At 40.4% G+C, this 20129-nt stretch overlaps 1 protein-coding gene across 4 annotated transcripts in view; it reads left to right on the forward strand.

The window, feature by feature from the left end:
- Positions 1–20129, forward strand: part of il1rapl1a (interleukin 1 receptor accessory protein-like 1a) — a 93116-nt gene that overhangs the window by 63751 nt on the left and 9236 nt on the right. For all 4 annotated transcript variants that reach the window (XM_057336132.1, XM_057336131.1, XM_057336135.1 and 1 more), the window contains exons 6-7: positions 3311–3385; positions 19443–19575. In XM_057336132.1, coding sequence (XP_057192115.1) covers positions 3311–3385; positions 19443–19575 — 208 coding nt within the window. The remainder of the gene's footprint in view (positions 1–3310; positions 3386–19442; positions 19576–20129) is intronic.

Here is a 20129-nt window from a genome sequence, read left to right on the forward strand (position 1 = left end):
CACGTCCTGTTTGGCTTCCGCCAGAGGGGGACCCCCGTGAAAGACTTCGCCATGGACTTCCTGTCCACCGCGTGCTACTCGGAGTTCACAGATGCAGAGTTGAAGGTAATCTTCAACAGCTGCCTCGATGAACCCTTCGAGCCAGCTGAGACGCGCCGGTTGAGACCCCTGGGCTTCGCGGACCAGGTCCAACTCGCGATGAATCGTGAGGAGCCCAGGGGAATGTCCATGGCGGAGCCTCTCACGGGGCTGGCGGCGATTCCTGAGAACGGCCCCTTGCAGGTCGGGGTTTTGGGTGTTGCCACACCGTCCACCTCAACCCCTGCAGCCTCGCCTCCAGTCAGCCTCGGTGGCAAGCGGGGGAGGCGAGCATCCTGGGGGTCCACCTCCGAGGAGTCCCAGCCGGAGCCAGCCGTACCCGTCACATCCTTTCTTCAGCCGACCACCAGGCAGGTGGCTCGGCTGAAGAAAAAGAGGCAGCGGCGGGCAGCGCGGGCCTCGTCCCCGCCGGTGCAGCAGCCGGTATCCCAGCCGGTGCAGCAGCCGGCGTCCAGTCCGGTGCAGCCAGCGTCCAGTCCGGTGCAGCCAGCATCCAGTCCAGTGCAGCCGGCGTCCAGTCCGGTGCTGCCGGCATCCAGTCCGGTGCAGCCGGCATCCAGTCCGGTGTCCAGTGTCGTGCCCAGTCCGGTGCGGCCGGTGTCCAGTCCAGTGTCCAGTCCAGTGCAGCCGGCGTCCAGTCCGGTGCTGCCGGCGTCCAGTCCGGTGTCCAGTCCGGCGTCCAGTCCGGTACAGCCGGCATCCAAGCCGGTGCAGCCGGCGTCCAGTCCAGTGCAGCCGGCAGCCAGTCCAGTGCCCTGTCCAGTTTGCAGTCGTGTGCCCAGCCGGGTTCCGGTCCTGTCTCCAGTCCGGTGTCCAGTCCAGCTTACAGTCCGGTGCAGCAGCCGGCCTTCCAGCCGGTGCAGCAGCCGGCCTTCCAGCCGGTCCCCAGCCTTGTGCAGCCGGCATTCCAGCCAGCGCCCAACAAAGTCGGTGGTCCCCCCCAGGACTTCCTCCCCTAAGTCCCCCAGGACTCCGCGCCCTCGAGCGCAACCGGGGACTAGGACTATTCCCCCAAAGACTGTTCCTCCCATGTACCCTTGTCTGTCCCCACCCCCCCTCCCATGTTTATTATTTTTGATGTCCCACCCTAGTCCTGTTGTTGTCTTGTCATGTCTGCCCTTGATTTTGTTTTCTTTGTTTTGCCTTGTCCTGTCTGTCACCCAGTCTGTCTTGTCTCGTCCGTCTACCCCTTGGTGAGCACCTGGAGGTGCTAATTAAAGGGGGGGCTTCTGTAATGGCTCTGCCTCACTTAGTCATGTTTTTCTTGGTCCTGAGTCATGACAAAGCCTTTGGTTATGTGCGGAGAGAAACATATTATTGTCCTTTTGACAATAATATGCGTTCTCTCCAGTGTCTCGTCATTGGCCCCGCCCCTCTCGTTTCCCGTATTGTTTCCCGGCCGTGTTTGATTACCCTCACCTGCCCTGTGTCGTTATCCTTCATTTGTCTTCCCTTTAAATAGTCCTCATGTGTCATTGTCGTGTTGCTCGTGGATTACGTTGTACTGTGTATGTGAAATCCTGTACCTTGTGCTGTGTTTCGTGCGCTTTGTCTACCTGTTCCCCGAGTTCTTGCCTTGTCTGTAAGTTTGGTTTATTCTTTAGCCTTAGTTTCTGTTTTGCCCCATAGTGGGAAGTTTTTCTTTGTCTTTTTTGAAAAGCATTTTTGGTTATTGTGTTTGTCCCCCATCGAGGGTTTTTGTTTTGTCTCCGTTGTTTTAGAATAAATTCTTGTTTTATTAACCCCGTCACTGCCTGCCTGCATCTGGGTTCTTCAGCCACACGATCCTGACAGAATGGTTCTTCTGTGGCATCGCTGTGAAGAACCTTTAATGCACCTTTATTTTTGAGAGTGTAATGTCACTTCCTGGAGGATGATGTCATTAGAAACTGACTTTTTTAGTTGAAGGTAAAGGGTTTGTTTTAATGTAAAAAAGTGATAGGAATTATTCTGTTTTAATGAAAATAATTTTTCATAAGAAATGTTTCGTTTGAAACCCTGTGATTAGTGAAATAAAAAATTGTCTTAACCCTCATGGAAACCTACATAAAGAAACACCTAGAACATTTCTTAATAACTTGTCAGTTCTTCGTGTTACAAGCACCCTGTGACATGGGAGCATCTGCTCGAAGCAAAACTACCCAATATATTAAACCATAAATGAACAAAAAATTGTACTGCATAACAGAAATGACCCACTCCATTTCTCACTGCATGGATTAGCTTTGTAATTGTTCTCCTAGACTTGTTTGGTGACTCATCCTCTCTCTCTCTCTTTTCCTCTGGTTTTCTCCCGTTCTCAGCACGTCTGAGACGCAAGCTGTGTTTAAAACATGTTACGATAGATACAGTCTTGACAAGCTCATTAAAAACCCTCACATTCTCCCCAAAAAAACTCATCACTTGAAACAAGCATAAAACAAAGCAAACAAGTGGCACTGCGAGCATTCGTCAGTACAAGAGTGTTGTTTTCCCTTACAACCCTAAAAAGTGTGGCATGGGTCAGCAGCGTGATGTGTATATTCCGGAAGCGTAATTCATTAATTTGCTGTTTGCTATCCGTCAGTCACCCGGAATAATCCGTCAGGAGGGGCCAGCGTGCTTTTCTCCGCCGAGTGAAAATTGGATTTTGGATGAGCGATCGCGCGGCTTAAACTTCCACCAGCTCGCTGTCTATTAAGCGCACCCCCACTGCATCAGACACACGCTCGCGGCTCGTGGCCAATCTTGTGCCACACACGCAAATATACAAATATTCATTCTTGAGTATTAAGACCTATTTAAAGCCAAATACAAACGCACGCATGCACACAAGGTAACGCCATGCATGTTGTATTACCTTGAGCGACGTGCTCGAGAAAAGCCAACTGAACAAACACAGTCAGCATAACTCATCAGAGAGAGAGAAATACACACCTCTGACTCAAAGGAAATGATCTGGAATTTAGAGCATCATGCCCACATGGAGAGAGGAAACTCTGGTGAGGGGGATGGGGGGGTTGATGGATAGAGAAAAAGAGTCAAGAGGAGAGAAAGAACTGAAACGTGAACACTAGGGAGACCAGGACAATTCTCGCTGAGATGTTGATGGCGAGATGCTAGAGTTTACTCATCCAATCATGAGCGCGTGGGCAGCAAGGGGACCGCGTGTGTGCCTCATCAGAAGTGCTTGATGGCACTTAGTAAAAATAACGCTGTGTGTGTGTTTCAGCTCCTCTGACTGAAGAGCCCCCCAGGATTCTGTTCCCTTCTGAAAACAAGCTTCTCACCATGGACGTTCAGCTCGGTAAGACCGGCTTCTGTTTGTTTGTGTGTGGTTTTTTTCTGAATTCCATATTACCTGCTGTTTTAGAGAGCTGTGTGCAGTGTGTATACTGTGCATAGTATGCGTATATTTTTCATGTGTGTGGAATACCCCAGATGATACATGAAAGTATCAATAACTGGAGAAAGCATAACATTCCTGTTCATCCAAATGGTGATTTCGCAGCTGGTGTGGGAAATGTATTTGAATGTCTGTTTCTGCTCTGGTATTTTGTGTTTTTTGCATTTTTAGTTACATAAGTCGCAAATCCTACATAAGAATCACTTTGAAGTCATAAAAAATCATCACTGATTGGCTGATGGCAGCACAAGAACACAGCTGCTTCCTCTTTTCTGCACAAATGAGGTTTATTATAGAATGCACCATTACAAAAATCAACCCTGTGGGCCTTAGGAAAACACACAAAAAAAAAAAAAAATGACCTACAGTAAATTTTCTCTACATCTGATCTAGTGCTGTCAAACGATTCATCGCCATGAACCGTATCCAGAATAAAAGTTTGTGTTTACGTAATATATGTCTGTGTACTGTGCATATTCATTTTGCATTTATAAATACATACACATACATGCATATATTTAAGAAAAATATAAAATTAATAAACATTTATGTATATATAATTTAAGTTATTGGTAAATAAAAATAAATACATGTAAATATTTCCTAAATATATATACATGTATGTGTATGTGTTTATAAATACAAAATTAAAATGCCCAGTTCACAGACATAATATTATGTAAACACAAACATTTATTCTGGATGCGATTCATGGCGATGAATCGTTTGACAGCCCTCAATCTGATCAAATGATGGAGATCAGTGTTATAACTGTGCCTGTATTGCAAATTGCAGTCAGCTCAAATTTTGTACCGAAACTCAGACAGTGCATATAAATAAATGACACATCATTTTTCATTCTCAATTCACCAATTCCCCTCTCAACATAGTGACAATATCGTCGTCGCAGCTTGAAACATTTATCATTTCATACCGCATACTCTTACTTTGAAAAAAAAATGGTATGCCGTATGTGGCATGTACTGTGCAGTAGGCATTCCAAACATATGTGTTTTTATGTATTTGCTTAAGTGTGTTTTAAGTAATTCTGTTTACATGCAGGAGACATTTTGTGACTGCTTACACAATCACACACACACGGAAAAAAACACACAAGTTTCAACAAATTATTCTAATCTGTTATTGAAAAGACGTCAAACTGTTACTAAAAGAAAGTCATCAAGAATGCTTGTGCCACACACTGTTATAGCTCGGCAACATTATTTCTGTGAGGAGTTCCCATGCTAGATAGATAGCTGCTCGAGTCAGCATTATGATGCTACGCTCTGAATAGAAGTCATTCAAATAAATGCAAATCCTCTATGCTAATTATCTGCTGGTTTCTCCAACAATAGTGGCTCCATATGGTGCAGAGAAATTCGCTAGGCCCTCTGTTGGAAGTCACTGTGTGTGTTAAACCAAGCACATACAACATGCCTTTATATACGCAGCGGACAGAGACGCTCGTCTGCGCATGCGCGTCAGTCTATTAGAGTGTGCATTGAAGTGAACCGCGCGTGTGTATGCGGTGGATGGAGGCACGTCTGTTTGTTTGGCCGAGACTTTGGATGCAGGCATGTTGGAAACAAGAGCAGATTGGAGCATATTGTGACGACTCTGACCATGTTCTGCCTTCAGAATGAGCAGAAAAAGAGCAGGACACCGTTCATCGACTGGAGACACACACTGACCACATGATTAGTCATTTTGAGGCTGAGATGCTGCATGTGTGTGTCTGCAAGTGTTTTGCGTGTGAGCTAATACAAGCCAGTGAAGTTGAGCTTTGCTGTGTTGGAAATTTAGGTATGCTGTTATTGAAATGTTTGGGTTTTTTCAATTTCATTTCAATCTAGTGTAACAAAAAAGTGTAGCACAGGTTTTTGCAGCGTGATGGGTAAAAAAAAGAATGTAGTAATATGGTGGTCAGGTTGGATGCAAAGATTTTATTTTATGAATAAAAATGCACTATTCACAGTCAGCTCTAATTCATTTATTTAGTAAAAATGTCCAATAGGGGTTACCGAGATAAATTGAGGTTGCATTTTCATTTGCCAAAAAGTATCATTTGCACTGTCATGATTTATTCGGAGAGCGAACGTGCAACCAAGTGTATGTGAAACAGAATGGTAATGTAATAGTACATAAATTTAAACACATTTCTCAAAAGTACTTTAAATTTACTGTCAAGTATTTCTCAAAACAAACACGTGACATAAAGTAGCAATCAATGAATTAAACAAAAAAGAACAAATCAAAGTTCACTGTAAAAATGAAAGGTTCTTTGAGGAACCATTTGGGGTTCTTCACATTGCCACGCCGGCGGAACACTCAGGGGACACTCAAGGCACCGCTTAATGAAGGGTGGTTCTCTGAGGAACCCTTAAGGCTTCTTGGGGATCCCTTTTCTTAAAATGGTCTGGAACCATCTTGGGTGCTTCAAGGCACCATTTCACAGTTTATATTTGCTATTCACAATACATTAATAAGCATAAATACTAAAACCAAATACAAAGCAAACAGTTTATTGATAAACAACAACAATTTACATTGAATAAATATTCACAGAATAGTCAATATTGTACAATTGTACAAAAAAACAATGCTGTTCTCTCCAAATGGGTTTCCTGCTATTACCAGGTGGTGTGAGGATCCATGTAGGCGAAGTCAAAATTATTTTTATAGTGCATTTCACAATTTTGTATTGCTAAAGTAGATATGTATGGCAAAAAGAGAACAGGAGCTGCGCCTGTTGGCCTTAGGTGTCCCAGGCAGTGCAAGGATGAGCATTAGGGTGGGCTGGAGCTGGGTCTGTTGGCCTTGGGTGTCCCTGGGAATAAGACATGGAGACAAAAAGAGGGATTTAGATAAAGTCTCATAAAACGTTACATTTAATCATTTAGCGCATCACAAATTGGTTTAGAAATGTAACAATAAACAAAATATTACAATGCCTGGAAGTCACTGCTTTGGTCTAGGGTTAAGGAGTACAATAGGCTATTTATAGCAACAACTGTAATAATCCACTTTTTCCCGTTTTTTTCATTGTCAGAAAGTATTTTTACATGTGCCAATATAACAAATAATAAAAATATCATAATAAATATAATACTTATTTTTTTGTCTGCTCAACTGGAAAATACTGAAAATTCTGAGGAAAAATGATAAAAACAGAATTGAATATGATAAAAATTTAATTACAGACAATTTATGTAACATGGGTGGGGAAACCATTCAACACAAACAGCAATAAGTAAAAAAAGAGCTATCCATTCACTAAAAGTGGCTAAAAGTCATTGTTTGTCATTTAACACTAACGTTACCCATTTAACGTTAGCCCCACTAGCTTCATAATTAACTTATATTCGTTAGCATCTCGGCTAAAACAAGCGCTGCCTTCACTGTGTAAATAAACGGTTTACTTTAAACAGCCAAAAGCGGCCATACAATTAGACGTGTCAGAGTATCAGTATACATTTATATAAATAATATATAGTTAGTATATTTAAGTTATGTATATATTTTGACTTTACTTACCTCCAATGGGACAGTGGAGAGGTTGTTGGGATCCGTTATTTTGAATTCCGGATGTTTGATCGCAGACTGATCGGCGTATGACATCAAAGCACAGTGAGATCTATTTGTGAGCTGACTGCTCTGTATGCTTTGGAGATGCTATTCTAATGCCGTATGCTTTTTGTCATAAGGTGATCGGTCTGCGCAGAGCTGGAAAAAGTTAAACACACATTCCAACGAAAGCGCCACATGCATTGATGCTGCGATATTGGGCCAACAACGTCACAGTACTGTGGAGGACAAGACTGCACAATAAACACACAGAGCAGCTGCAGTTTGTTTGAATGGAAAGCACAACAACGTTTACATTTTCAAAAGATTTCAGTGACTTAGGATCCAATTATAAAGTAAAAATGTTGGTCACACTTCAGAATAGGGGGCAATTTCCGCTATTAACAAACCATTAACTAAGACTTTTCCCCCAATAAACTCTTAATTTGTTGCTTATTAATAGTTAGCAAGGTAGTTGTTATGTTAAGGTATTGGGTAGGATTCGCGATGTAGAATATGGTCATGCAGAATATGTGCTTTATGAGTAATAAACAGCCAATATGCCAATAACAGGCATGCTAATAACAACTAGTTAATAGTGAGAATTGCCCCCTATACTGAAGTGTTAACAAAATGTTTAGTCTCCAATTAATATAATATCAATAGTAAGAAATATAAAATAATTAAAAGCTTGCTAATTTTTTTCAAAATAACATTTAGCCTTTTCTAATCATGTGCATTATTTTAAAATGTGTGTTCAGTTAGCTGGGGCCAAAAACCAAACTTTGGACTATTCTTATTCTCATAAAACATCAAAATGATCAGACACTAAAAATTTCATGCAGAATTTTGGGTGGTTCCTCTAGATAATGAACCCCACTTATGATAATGAGAACCACTTACAAGAACCATTTTTTAGAATTTGAGTTCCTTCAATAACCCGCAAAGCACTTTGAGGTCCCAGTGTAGTGAAAAGGTGACTCCAGAACTTCAGAACTGAATATGGGGTTATTCAAGAATCTTATAAGTACTTGGAAGAACCACAAAAATAGATGGTTCCACCAATAGCCCTATTATGAGAAAAGGAGCTTTGAAGCACTTAAAATACAGGTTCTTTGAGTACACAACAGGATGTTTGAAGCACCTTTTATTTTTACAGTGTAGTTTTAACCCTCCTGTTATGTGCTATTTTTTATGTGTTATTTAAGCAATGATTTAATGGTTTAAATTGACCCCACAAATGGTTATAGTAACAAAATGTTTTATTTATTATTACTCGTACTTTACCTAGTTAATATTTTTAATAAATTATAATATGTATGTAATATATTGTAATATTTTAAATGAAATATTAGGACAAAACATATCTTTTTGATATGTGTTTATATTTTATTTGTGTACATTCAATTTCTGAGTTCTGGGCTGAGTTCATGCAAAAACCACAAGACGCTGTTGATTCTCATAGATGCTTCAAATTCTTTATAACAAAATAAAAAAACTGAAACCATTCAAGCTCTTGTTCCAGAATGCATGGGTAAAGAATATAACTATCTGGGGAAAAAAATGATTATTTTCATGTTGTTATTATATAAATGCGTTTTCTTGAAAATTGTTAATTTGACCCTATATAACAGGAGGGTAAGGCAATGTTAAATGAGCAGGGAATTAAGAGAGATAAACTGAAGATGAGAAAGAAAACGTATCCACTAATCATTTAAATGAACTATATGTACAAAAATGGTGTCCTTGTGTTCTACTAAGACAGTCATTTCATTGTTCATCTAAATGTGAAATGTGCGGCATAAAGGTGTGGGTTGCAGGTGACATTTAATGAAAGAAATTGAGCGACAGATGGAAATTAGCAAGAGCGATTCTGAAGGAAAAATAGCATTAAAAAATGAAGGAGGTTGTGGGAAAGGGAGGTACCGTAGAATACTGAGCTGGTGGAGGAATTCTTAATGCTTTTAGGACTTTTCAGAAGGGAATCACTTCTGGCTGAAGACTTTCTGCAGAAATCTTATTGGACACGCGCCGATACAGACACACACACACAAACTTATACACACAGTTTCATAAGTATAGCAGGTAAGAGGATATTGCTGGTCTAATACTAGTTATTTCCAGCATTTTGATGCTAATGTGTAATACTATGTGATATGCATGATGTATATGGTCATTACTTTGCTATAAACATGTTTATTATGAGAGATGAGCTATCGAAATCATTTTTCATGCTCTCTGCTGTAGATGTGGAACAGATGATGTGAAAGGTTTGGATGATGGCACGATGAGTGAAAGGTGGAGAGAGAGAGAGATAGATAGACTGTGCCATGTGTGAACCTATCACTTCTAGACATTATTAATGACAACATGGACACAGCGCACACACATACACAACTCAAATATCGTCGTCAAACAAAGAAAAGAGGGGGAATCTAGTGAGATGAAATAAGAGATATAAAAGGGGGGAGCTGACTCGCATTCAACATGAAATGAAAATATTGTGACCTTTCTAGTCCTGTCTCTTTGTGTCTGTGCCGTTGCCATTCGAGATGAACTAATAGAATGGAACACATGCTGGACTGAGATCACATTTCTAAATCCAATCTAAACTGTATTGAGTACATTGATCTGATCTGAATTGAACTGATGAGAGTGAGTTCGGAACAACATGAGGGAGAATAAATAATTTTCAGAATCTTCATTTTTGGGTCAACCGTTTTTTTATGAACCGAAAATAACAATTGAAACGTATTCACTGTATATCTTTGCCTTTCTTCCTCCACAGGAAGAGCACACAGATGGCACACACACAAACAAACGCACACACACATTAACAGAGAAGCGCACACAAACAAATGCACACACATTAACAGAGAAGTGAGGAGGATTTGTGCAGAGGTATTCAGAGAACACTTCTTAATATTAATCACCCTTGCCCAAAATAATACAGTTGTTGCTAAGCAACCATCGGAGAGATGAGGGCATTTCTCTAAATAAACATCTCAATTTATTATTGAGTAAGATTGGACACTGATATGCTAAAAGGAACAGAACAAAAACAGTTGGCCTGTAAAAAAGCCGCGTTTCCGTTGTTAGGATTTTGTGCTAAATAGCCTAGAACCAGATATTTGCGGTTTACAAGGCCATTTTCAGCTATCGGGCCACGGCTGTGGATTAAATGATTAATTTTTTATGCCATTTCCTGTTCTTTCAAATCTAATCTTGTTTATTAAACTTTGCTATGTAATGCGCAGCAGGCAAATGAGAGATTGTAGCAGCCAATGAGCAGCAAGTTCTTAATTAGCCGATTGACATTTTTGATCAGCCCATCCAAGTCACATTAAAATGTTCAGTTCAATTTGAGAAAAAGAGCAGTAGAGGAATGACTAGACTTAATAAGAACAAACTGTCTTTTTCTGTATTCTAAAGTATTCACTCTAGAGTTCTTTGTCCTACATTCTGGGTCCACAAGGGCACGATCCAATCAAGCACGTGAGTCATCATGACCTTTCATGCACTGGCGGTTTTTAACATGCCCTTTAAAGGAATGTTTCAGGTTCAGTACAAATTAAGCTCAATCGACAGCATTAATGGGTCAATGTTCATTACCACAGAAAATAGTTGTTGCTCATATACTTTAGTTTAAAAACGAGGAATGATTGTGAATGGGCCTAACGATGAATGGCTCCTTGTGACAATTTGTGACATGCCCGCTAATATTTTGGCCACACCAGAGTTATTATAGTTTTAAGTTTTGTTAATATTTTGAATCGTCTTTTATTTTTATATTTTTAGTTTTCATGCAAATTTTTGTTTAATTCTTTATTTCATTTATATGATTTATACAACTGGGGAAACAATTGAGAGACCATTTCAACATTCAAAAAAACAGTTTTTCTACAGAAAAGATGCTCTGTATTTGTTCAGACCTTAAATACTGCAAAGAAAACAAGTTCATATTCACTTTTAAGCAATACAAACAGTAATATTTGTGCAAGTATTTAAGAAAAGTAAAAAAAATTGATGGCCTCAATTTTTATTAGTTTTCATGTGTCTTGTCATATTCTCAGTGTGTTTCACGTATTACTTCATTTCTGAGGTTTGATTTTGTTGTATCTCAACAAACACCGGACTGAAATGGCCACAATACATCTAGAAAGGAAAATTTGGAATGGTCTCTTAATTTTTTCCACGGCCGTATGTTTATTCTTATGTTGTTATATAAATGTATTTATTTTTATTTGAGTTTCAGTTTAGTTTTTATTTATTTTTAGTTAAATTCTTAGTGACTCAAACCTATTTCAGTTTATTGCTATTTTTCATTTTCATTTAGTACATTTTTAGTCAATACTTAGGCACATATTTGATTAGATTTTTCTTAACATAAATGTTCTAATAGTTTTAATTTTAGTAAACTAATGACTTTGGGCCACATCCTCATATGATCTAATTGAAGAATGACTAAGTTTGCTTCGAGAACAGTGGTCTCATGACAGAAATGGCAATTTAGAGACGTTTACTGATGCAAAATGACCCAGAAATGTGAGCAGATGTTTGAGTCATTTGCAAGAGAGCCAACCTTTTCTGGCAAAGACACAACAAAAAAGTGACATTTTACTCTCTTTCTCTGTGCTACACCTATCACCTACTTGCATCTATCTACTCTTCTTTGATGCTTAACCTTTGACTGTATATCTTCTGCATCCCTGTAAAATGTTTGATCTCCGTCCTTTCTGTCCTTGCTTTAGGAGGAAATCCTTTCATCTGACATTCCACACCACCCTGTCTTTCTTCTTTTAGTGAGGTTTAGCTGTCAGGGTTGGTGGCCAAGAGAGAGAACCCAAATGCAGGCAGTGGTACGAAAAACTCAAAACTTTAATAATTCAAAATAAAGACCCACGATGGGGAAACTAGAACAAACAAACTACAAACATGGTGCAAAAACAAAACTTCCCACGAGGGGGCAACAACTGAGAAACAGGATAAACACAACAGGAACAAGGCAAGATGAACTGGAGGAAAGCACGGTACATGACACGACGAAGTGAACATAGCAAAATGCAACAGCACAGGACAGCAAACAAGAGGGTATTAAATAGGGGAACTAACAAGGGATAATTACAATTGGCAGGTGTGGTATAGTGAAACAACTGCTGGAAACTAAACGAGGAAACGAGGGGGCGGGGTCAAGAGATGAGACTGGATAGAGCGCATGGCATGCCAAAACGAACAAAGCCATGTCTCTCTCCACACTAAACACGTGGGTCTGTCATGATCCTGCCACAAAACTAAGAAAAACATGACCAAAAGAGGCAGAATCATGACATTAGCGTGAGCCGTACCTTTAAACCATTTGCAAACCACTCGTCAGTCTGTTAACAGACTCATACTCGCATACAAAAAGGAGCATTAAACGCATGCGTACACACACGTGTCAAACACAGAGTGTTTCACGGTCAATCATCTTGAAACTGTTGGAAGTTACATATACAACTGTCATTTTAATTTACTTTCTAAAATGGAGCCCCAGAAATAATCTGATCAGATCAGATTTGCAGTCCAAAAACACCTCATTTGTGTCCGTCTTTGTGCAATTTGTCAGATATCCAGACTTTTTTATCAGTACATTGGGGGATTTGACTAGACAATCCCTCATGGATGGCTCTTATGAAGCTGAAACTGAAGACGAGGAGGAAATTAGGGAACAGATCTATCAAATTCAAGTATAAAGAAATAGCTTATCGAGAATTTATTTATTCGCTGTTATGTTGTTCCAATCCCACACTTTTCTTTCTTCTGTGGACCTACTTTTAACATTTATTTTGTGTGAAACAGTGTTAAATACTGCTGTAAACTGATCAAAACATGAGGAGTACTCGAGAACGCATTGCATTTCCAGCCTGATTTCATGGGAATTTGTGACTGTTACAAGGTGGCCAAGTCTATCAATTAATGCGATGTGAGTCATAGAAAGTAATTAGAAAAAAACAATAATGAAGCCCAACCCCTAAAATGAACCATCACTGGTGCAAAAGCTGATTTTACTAAAATGCAGAAACGAGCTTGATTAAATTCATACAAATTAGCCACCTTTCAAATAGTTACGATAGATATGCTGCGTTCCAGACACCTCGGATTTAGTATATTTCCCACCTCAACCCGGAAATAATTTCTGGAAGGGCGCTCTTTTATAGTTAATAAATACTTGAATTTGTTAATGTTATTTAATCTTTGATAACATTAATGTTGTAATTTTACTAAATACTTTTAATGGTTTTAAACCAGACGGTATTTCCAGGTTTGAGGTTGGAAATATCCTAAATCCGAGGTGTTTGGAACGGAGCATTTAGTCGTCTTGATTCATCCGGGATATCAGACATACCTGTCAATCAACTATTCTGTAATTTGAAACGCACGCAATGCCCAGGTGTAATAGTGGTCTGTTTCGCCTGATGAAAATTCCATTAAAATGTGATTTAGACTCCTGCCCACCTCAATTAGTCTACCTTGTACTGTGGCCACGTATCGTTGTGAAATTGTGGCTGAGATTAACCAACACCACACATGATCTCTCAGGGGTCCGAGCAAGTTTGAACCCACTGTCAGCTGAGGAAACAGACAGGAGAGAGAGAGATGCTGAGAGGGAAGAATGGACACGGCGGGTTGAATACGTAAGGGCCTGCTGACATGCTGATATATCTGGATTCGGATTTATTTTGGAGATTGAAATATTCTCTGGAGAAATTCAGTCTGTGGCGGCGGGGGGGGGGGGACATTTCTGTCAGTATGTCTTGTGTGTGCGCGTGTGCTTCTGTATTGAAAGACCGTTTTAACATCCTACTTATTCGGAGTTGTGTGCGTATTTCTGCGAGTCTGTTTTATAATAGCAAACTTTCTCTTTGTTCGCGAATCTCCCTTTACAATTCAAATGTGCCGGGAGCTCCAAAAAATGGATTAAACTGTTCTAATTGTCTTTTCTTTATCATTTGCACACTCTTTAAGTGTCAAATACTGCATGCGCACACACGTTTAACATCCCGGGCTCGGTGTGAGAGAGTCGAGGCTGGGTCTCTATTATGACATCACAAAGAAAGGATGAGGGGAGGACAAGGAGTATGAAAGGATTTGCGGAGGAGTACCTGTTCACAAAGCCCTATTCTATAGGCCTACAGATAATTAAAGTCTTACATGTCCCCGTTGGGTTGCACTGCTGAGGAACAAATCAGCAGAAGAATTAGAGGAGGGGAAAAAAAGGGGGATTCAGTGGCCTTAGCTGTCTTTTAATGCAGAATCTTTTTTCGTGACTGAAGCTGGATTTTGAGTGAAGGTCAGAATGTTGGCGTATTAAGTCTCCAGTCGTTCAAGGATGTATGTGATGCTTTTAGACATGTAACGTGTGTGTGTTTGTTCATGTTTGTATATCCCGGTGGGGACCTAAACCTGAATGCACACCAACACATGGGGACTCGTGTCACCGTGGGGACCAAAATTGAGGTCCCCATGGGCAAAAAAGCTAATAAATTGTACAGAACAATATTTTTAAAAAATCTAAAAATGCAAAAAGTGTTCTATGATCTTTAGGTTTAGGGATAGGGTTAGGGGATAGAATATACAGTTTGTACAGTATAAAAACATTACGCCTATGGACTGTCAGACACGTGTGTGTGTGTGTGTGTGTGTGTGTGTGTGTGTGTGTGTGTGTGTGTGTGTGTGTGTGTGTGTGTGTGTGTGTGCGTGTGCGTGTGCGTGTGCGTGTGCGTGCGCGCGAGAATGCCCGGTCAATGTTTCCGCAGTGTCGCTAAATGGAGCGACACTCGCTAAACTTGCACGCCTCTCATTCATTTACACACACACACACACACACACACACTGAGGGGAAAGAGCAAAATGGCTGGTTAGGGCTCAGAGCTCCCTCTGGTGGACGACATTATTAAACATCTGCGGCTCCTAGCTATTTTCTAAATGATGCGTTGAAATTGCTAAATGAGTCTATATTTGTAGCGGGTTATCCCCTGATTAGGAGGCAGAACAAGCTTTTGAAGACAACAGGGAACAGAGGAACTAGACGTTTTGAGGAGGAAAACAATAGTGCTTGCAAGGCAACAAAAGAATACTGTGAAAAAGCTTAGGTTTTGTGCTTTTATTCTATTTAAATGATATGCTGCATCAGATCTCTTTAGACTTTGTTCATTTGTATCTGTAATTCAAAGACATCATCTTTGAAGTTTAAAAGTAGTTGGATAAATAGATAGCCTATTGAAAGGAACGGACCGATCATAATTCAGCATGCATATATATTACAATTTATATGCAAATATTAGGCTACCATGACATAATCAGTGTTTTATTTTGAATGCTGAACATTCTTTTTAGTGTTAAAGTCACTGTAATCTTACATTTTACGGTTATTCAACCGAACACTGCTTGCAAAGCTGGAAAGGAAAATGTACATTAAACAGTTTGTGCTGCATTAATTGCAGAAATTTGTGGAGGAGATGAAGAAAGAGATTTACATTTCCCCAAGGAAAACCAGTGCTTACAAGGCAAAAAAGAAATAGTGTTAATGTGTTAGGTAAGGTAAGATTTTGGATTATGGATCTGAATATACGAAATTTGTTCTTGTAATGACACTGCGTGAGACACATAACACAATAAATATAAATATAATTCATTATATTTTGTTAGTTATAAGAATCTGAATGCTGAACGGTCAATGAGACTTTTAAGCCTGGCTAAATAGATGGCATAATTAACATTAAATGTGTTTCCATCGTGGTTTATGCACCTTTCTTCCTATCGAATAGAAAATGTATCTACTCAGTTACGTTCTTTATGCGCATTTTAAGAATTTATGCACATCTTTGTGTTTCCATACATTTTATGCCATATTCCAAAATATGCATTAAAATTGGTGGATGGAAACATGGCTTTAGAAATTTTCTAAAAAGCTTTGATGCAGTTGTCACAATAAGTGGGTCAAGCTGAATTGCTACCTGAAAACGGGAGAAAAAAAGAATAAGAACAATATTTCTGAAGAAATTGTAGCTGGTGTTAGTGTGTGCAAATGTCACCACCTAAATTTTAGGTTATTCTGAGTGAACGCCAGCACGTTGCTGTGCTATTCCTAATGCGTTCTGAGTATGTTGTAGTACGGTTGCTAGGGTGTTCAAGATGATTTCTTACTGGCCCAGGTCAAAAGAGACTGCCCACAGATAACTGATTTTAGATATTACTTTAGATATAGCTTGAATTCTAACCTTGAGTATGAGCAATAGTGACACTGAAGCATGCCTTAGCAAGCGCCACTAAAAGAATATGAAAAACTGCATAATAAAGAGACAATATTCAGTCGAGAGAGAGCGAGTTGGAGGAGGTTAATCCATTAGGGGTCTGATGACAGGTCAGGCTGCGATTGGCTGAATAAATATGATTTATTTATTCTAGTCCAGTGAGAACACAACTGTTTTCAAAGATTCGCTGCTTGTGTTAGTTTATTTAGAATTGGTGTATGGACAACCAACATTGTACCTTGTCTACAACTCTGATTTATAACTACATACACACTACATAACATGGCGCAAATGTAATTTGTGTTTATTAGCATACGTCACACAAGCACACGTCAGACCCAGCGTCTGTTTAATTCTGTGACTTGAGTACAGTATGTGGGCATGGTGCTGTTTTATAGACTCATGATCTCAGTGTCTCTTTGATCAAATGCTCCACATGTACTTCGCATCCTGGTGAGAGACAGATGCTATTTCTGGTTTGTTTGGGGGCCCGGAGCAAGATCTTCCCTGGTGTTGGGCCCTATTCGTTAGCAGTCTAAAGACATGCCTAATTAATGTCAAACACTTGACAAACATCACAACATTTAGGCAGAAATACCACCTCATCCGCAACTAAAGAAAGAAATGAAGACGTGTCTGAAAACTCTGAAGATTCTTATTAAAGGGACAGTTCACCCAAGAATAAAAATTCAACCTCAAGTTGTTTCAAATCTGTATTAATTTCTTTGGTCTGATGAACACAGAGAAAGATATTTGGAAGAATGCTGGCAACCAAACAGTTCTTGGCCACCATTGACTTCCATAGTAGGAAAAATGACAACGGTTGTCAATAGTGACCCAGAATTGCTTGCTCTCCTACATTCTTCAAAACATTTTCTTTTGTGTTTAAAAGAACAAAGAAACTGTATAAAGCAATTTTTCCTACTATGGTAGTCAATGGTGGCTGTCATGATCCGGGTCTCTCGGGGCTATTGTCCTGCAGGGGGTGTGTGTGTGTTGTGTTTTGTCGAAAACGTGGAGTGCCGTTTGACAGCTCTCCACGTGTCCGGTGTCTGCATCATCTGACCCGCCGTGTTGCCCTGTCGGGCTTTCCTCACTCACCGGTTTATCACCCACACCTGTAGCTCCTTCCCCGATTAGTACTCTCCCCTGCTGTCTAATTTACTCCACACCTGTAGCCCATCCTTAATTTACTGATGTCCCTATTTATTCCCTCTTGTCTAGTGTCAGCTCGTTATTGTGTTGTTGCAAACCTGCCTGAAGACCAGTGTCAAAGTCTTGTCTTAATCTTGTCATCTGTCTTAGTCATTTCTCAGTTTTCCAGTCATAGTCCAAGTTTCTAAGTTTTTTCTTTTGTTTTGCTCCAGTGCCTTCGTTTTGCTATACGTCCTCTTTGTTGTGTCCCTCAGTTCTCGCTGGCGCCTCGGACCCCTCGGCTACACGGTTCCAGACTCTTTTCCCCTCTGGACGGAACCCGGCAGCACTGAGCTCTCTTCTGGTTCGAACCACCCAGACTTCTCAGGCCGTCAGGCTGAGCCAGTGCCTCGCGGATTCTCACGGCTTTCAGAGGATAGTGTGGGGCTGAAAGAACATTGTACTTTGGGACTGTGCTGCTAGTGTCTAAAAAAAAAAAAAGTTTCTAAATAACTTTGTTTGAATTTATTTCGTATAATGAATATGATGTCTATACAAAGACTTCTGAGACAAAGAACGGGTCAATGCTGTCATGATAGTCAGAGAGGAGACGGAGATTCAATTGCAGGTGATGAAACGTTATTACACACAGCAGGGAGAAAAAAAAGGAAAAAACGGTTTCCAGATACTAGCAGCACAGTCCAAAAGTACAATGTTCTTTCAACCCCACACTATCCTCTGAAAGCCGTGAGAATCCGCGAGGCACTGGCTCAGCCTGACGGCCTCCACGGATGAGACGCTCCTCCGTCCCGGAGGTTACTCTCCGCCGGAGAAGAGTGAGAAGTCTGGATGGTTCGAACCAGAAGAGAGCTCAGTGCTGCCGGGTTCCGTCCAGAGGGGAAAAGAGTCTGGAACCGTGTAGCCGAGGGGTCCGAGGCGCCAGCGAGAACTGAGGGACACAACAAAGAGGACGTATAGCAAAACTAAGGCACTGGAGCAAAACAAAAGAAAAACTTAGTCATTTCTCAGTTTACCAGTCATAGTCCAAGTTTCTAAGACAGATGACAAGACTTTGACACTGGTCTTCAGGCAGGTTTGCAACAACACAATAACAAGCTGACGCTAGACAAGATGACAAGAGGGAATAAATAGGGACATCAGTAAATTAAGGATGGGCTACAGGTGTGGAGTAAATTAGAGAGCAGGGGAGAGTACTAATCGGGGAAGGAGCTACAGGTGTGGGTGATAAACAGGTGAGACATGGCAACACGAGGGCGGGTCAGATGATGCAGACACCGGACACGTGGAGAGCTGTCAAACGGCACTCCACGTGTTCGACAAAACACAACACACACCCACCCCCTGCAGGACAATAGCCCCGAGAGACCCGGATCATGACAGGTGGCCAAGAACTGTTTGGTTCTTGAAATTTTCATAAGCCAATATGGCTTATGGCTTGCAGATTTGGTTAATTTCATCCGGAAAGGACTAACTGTGATTCTCCATGGTACTTTTGAATTGAATTTCAGGAATACTCCATTCTCCACCATACACAGGTAATTACTTTAGAGGATTAGATTGAATAGATCGCAATGATTTGAGAGTTCATTAGAAATATAAAAAAGAAATTTGAATAGCTACATTTTATATAATGATATCTGAAAGAAATAGTATTCTAGTACATAATGTTACATGGAAAAAACATTTTCTCTGTCCTTCCGATTTCTTTCCTCCAGCACACACCGTTGTGAGAAAGCTTGTCAGTTGCCATTGACCACAGGGAGGCCCCCTAGTGTCCATTGCAGGAAATTAGTCATTATCTGTGGCTTCATAAGCACAGTATGAGCCTAGAATTTTCTTACAGAAGGCAACAGCCCCAGGCAAAGAACGATTGCATAATAACAGCACAAAGAACATGAAAGATGTTTGTATCAATGTGTAATCACAAACCTGTCTGCCCTTCTCAGGAAGCATGCTGAACCTGACGTGTCAAGCATTCTTTGGCTACAGCGGCGACATCAGTCCGCTTGTCTACTGGATGAAAGGAGAGAAGTTCATAGAGGACATGGACCAGAGTCGCATTCGAGAGAGCGAAATAAAGTAAGATGACACAATGGTAACAGCAAATGATAAAGAATGATGATTTATGAATAAACCACACAGGCATCATACCGAAAAGCTGAGAGTGCATGAGCAAAAACAAGGTTGCATGCAAGTTACACGTCAAGGAATCGACCATTTAAAAAAAAAACAATCCTAAAACCATCAGCAAAATTTGGTAAAGGCATGATTTTTCTTGTCTTATTTACCAAAGATGTCTTGCTGGGTAGAAATGAGCATATCGGCACAGTACACAGTTCTGTATGAATATACTGTACATATCACAGTATGGAGAAACTGACTCATTACAGCATTTAAAAGAGTGTTAGTCATTTCTTTCACTTTCTGCCGGGTGTGTAAGAGAGGTTTCTCTTCATTTCCGTCTTAGTTGATAGATGGATTTTGAAATAGAAATGGCACTGAGAGAGGACCACACGGGTATAATTACTGCGAGCTATTTGATAACTTCAATCTTAATGAATGGCATTGTGAGTCAACTGGAATAACTGGAATAGTTCTCTCAGTGCTTTCAGTCATGGGCAGCTTCACACAGA

This window comes from Triplophysa rosa, linkage group LG6, assembly GCF_024868665.1.
Source record: "Triplophysa rosa linkage group LG6, Trosa_1v2, whole genome shotgun sequence".
Classification (NCBI taxonomy): domain Eukaryota; kingdom Metazoa; phylum Chordata; class Actinopteri; order Cypriniformes; family Nemacheilidae; genus Triplophysa; species Triplophysa rosa.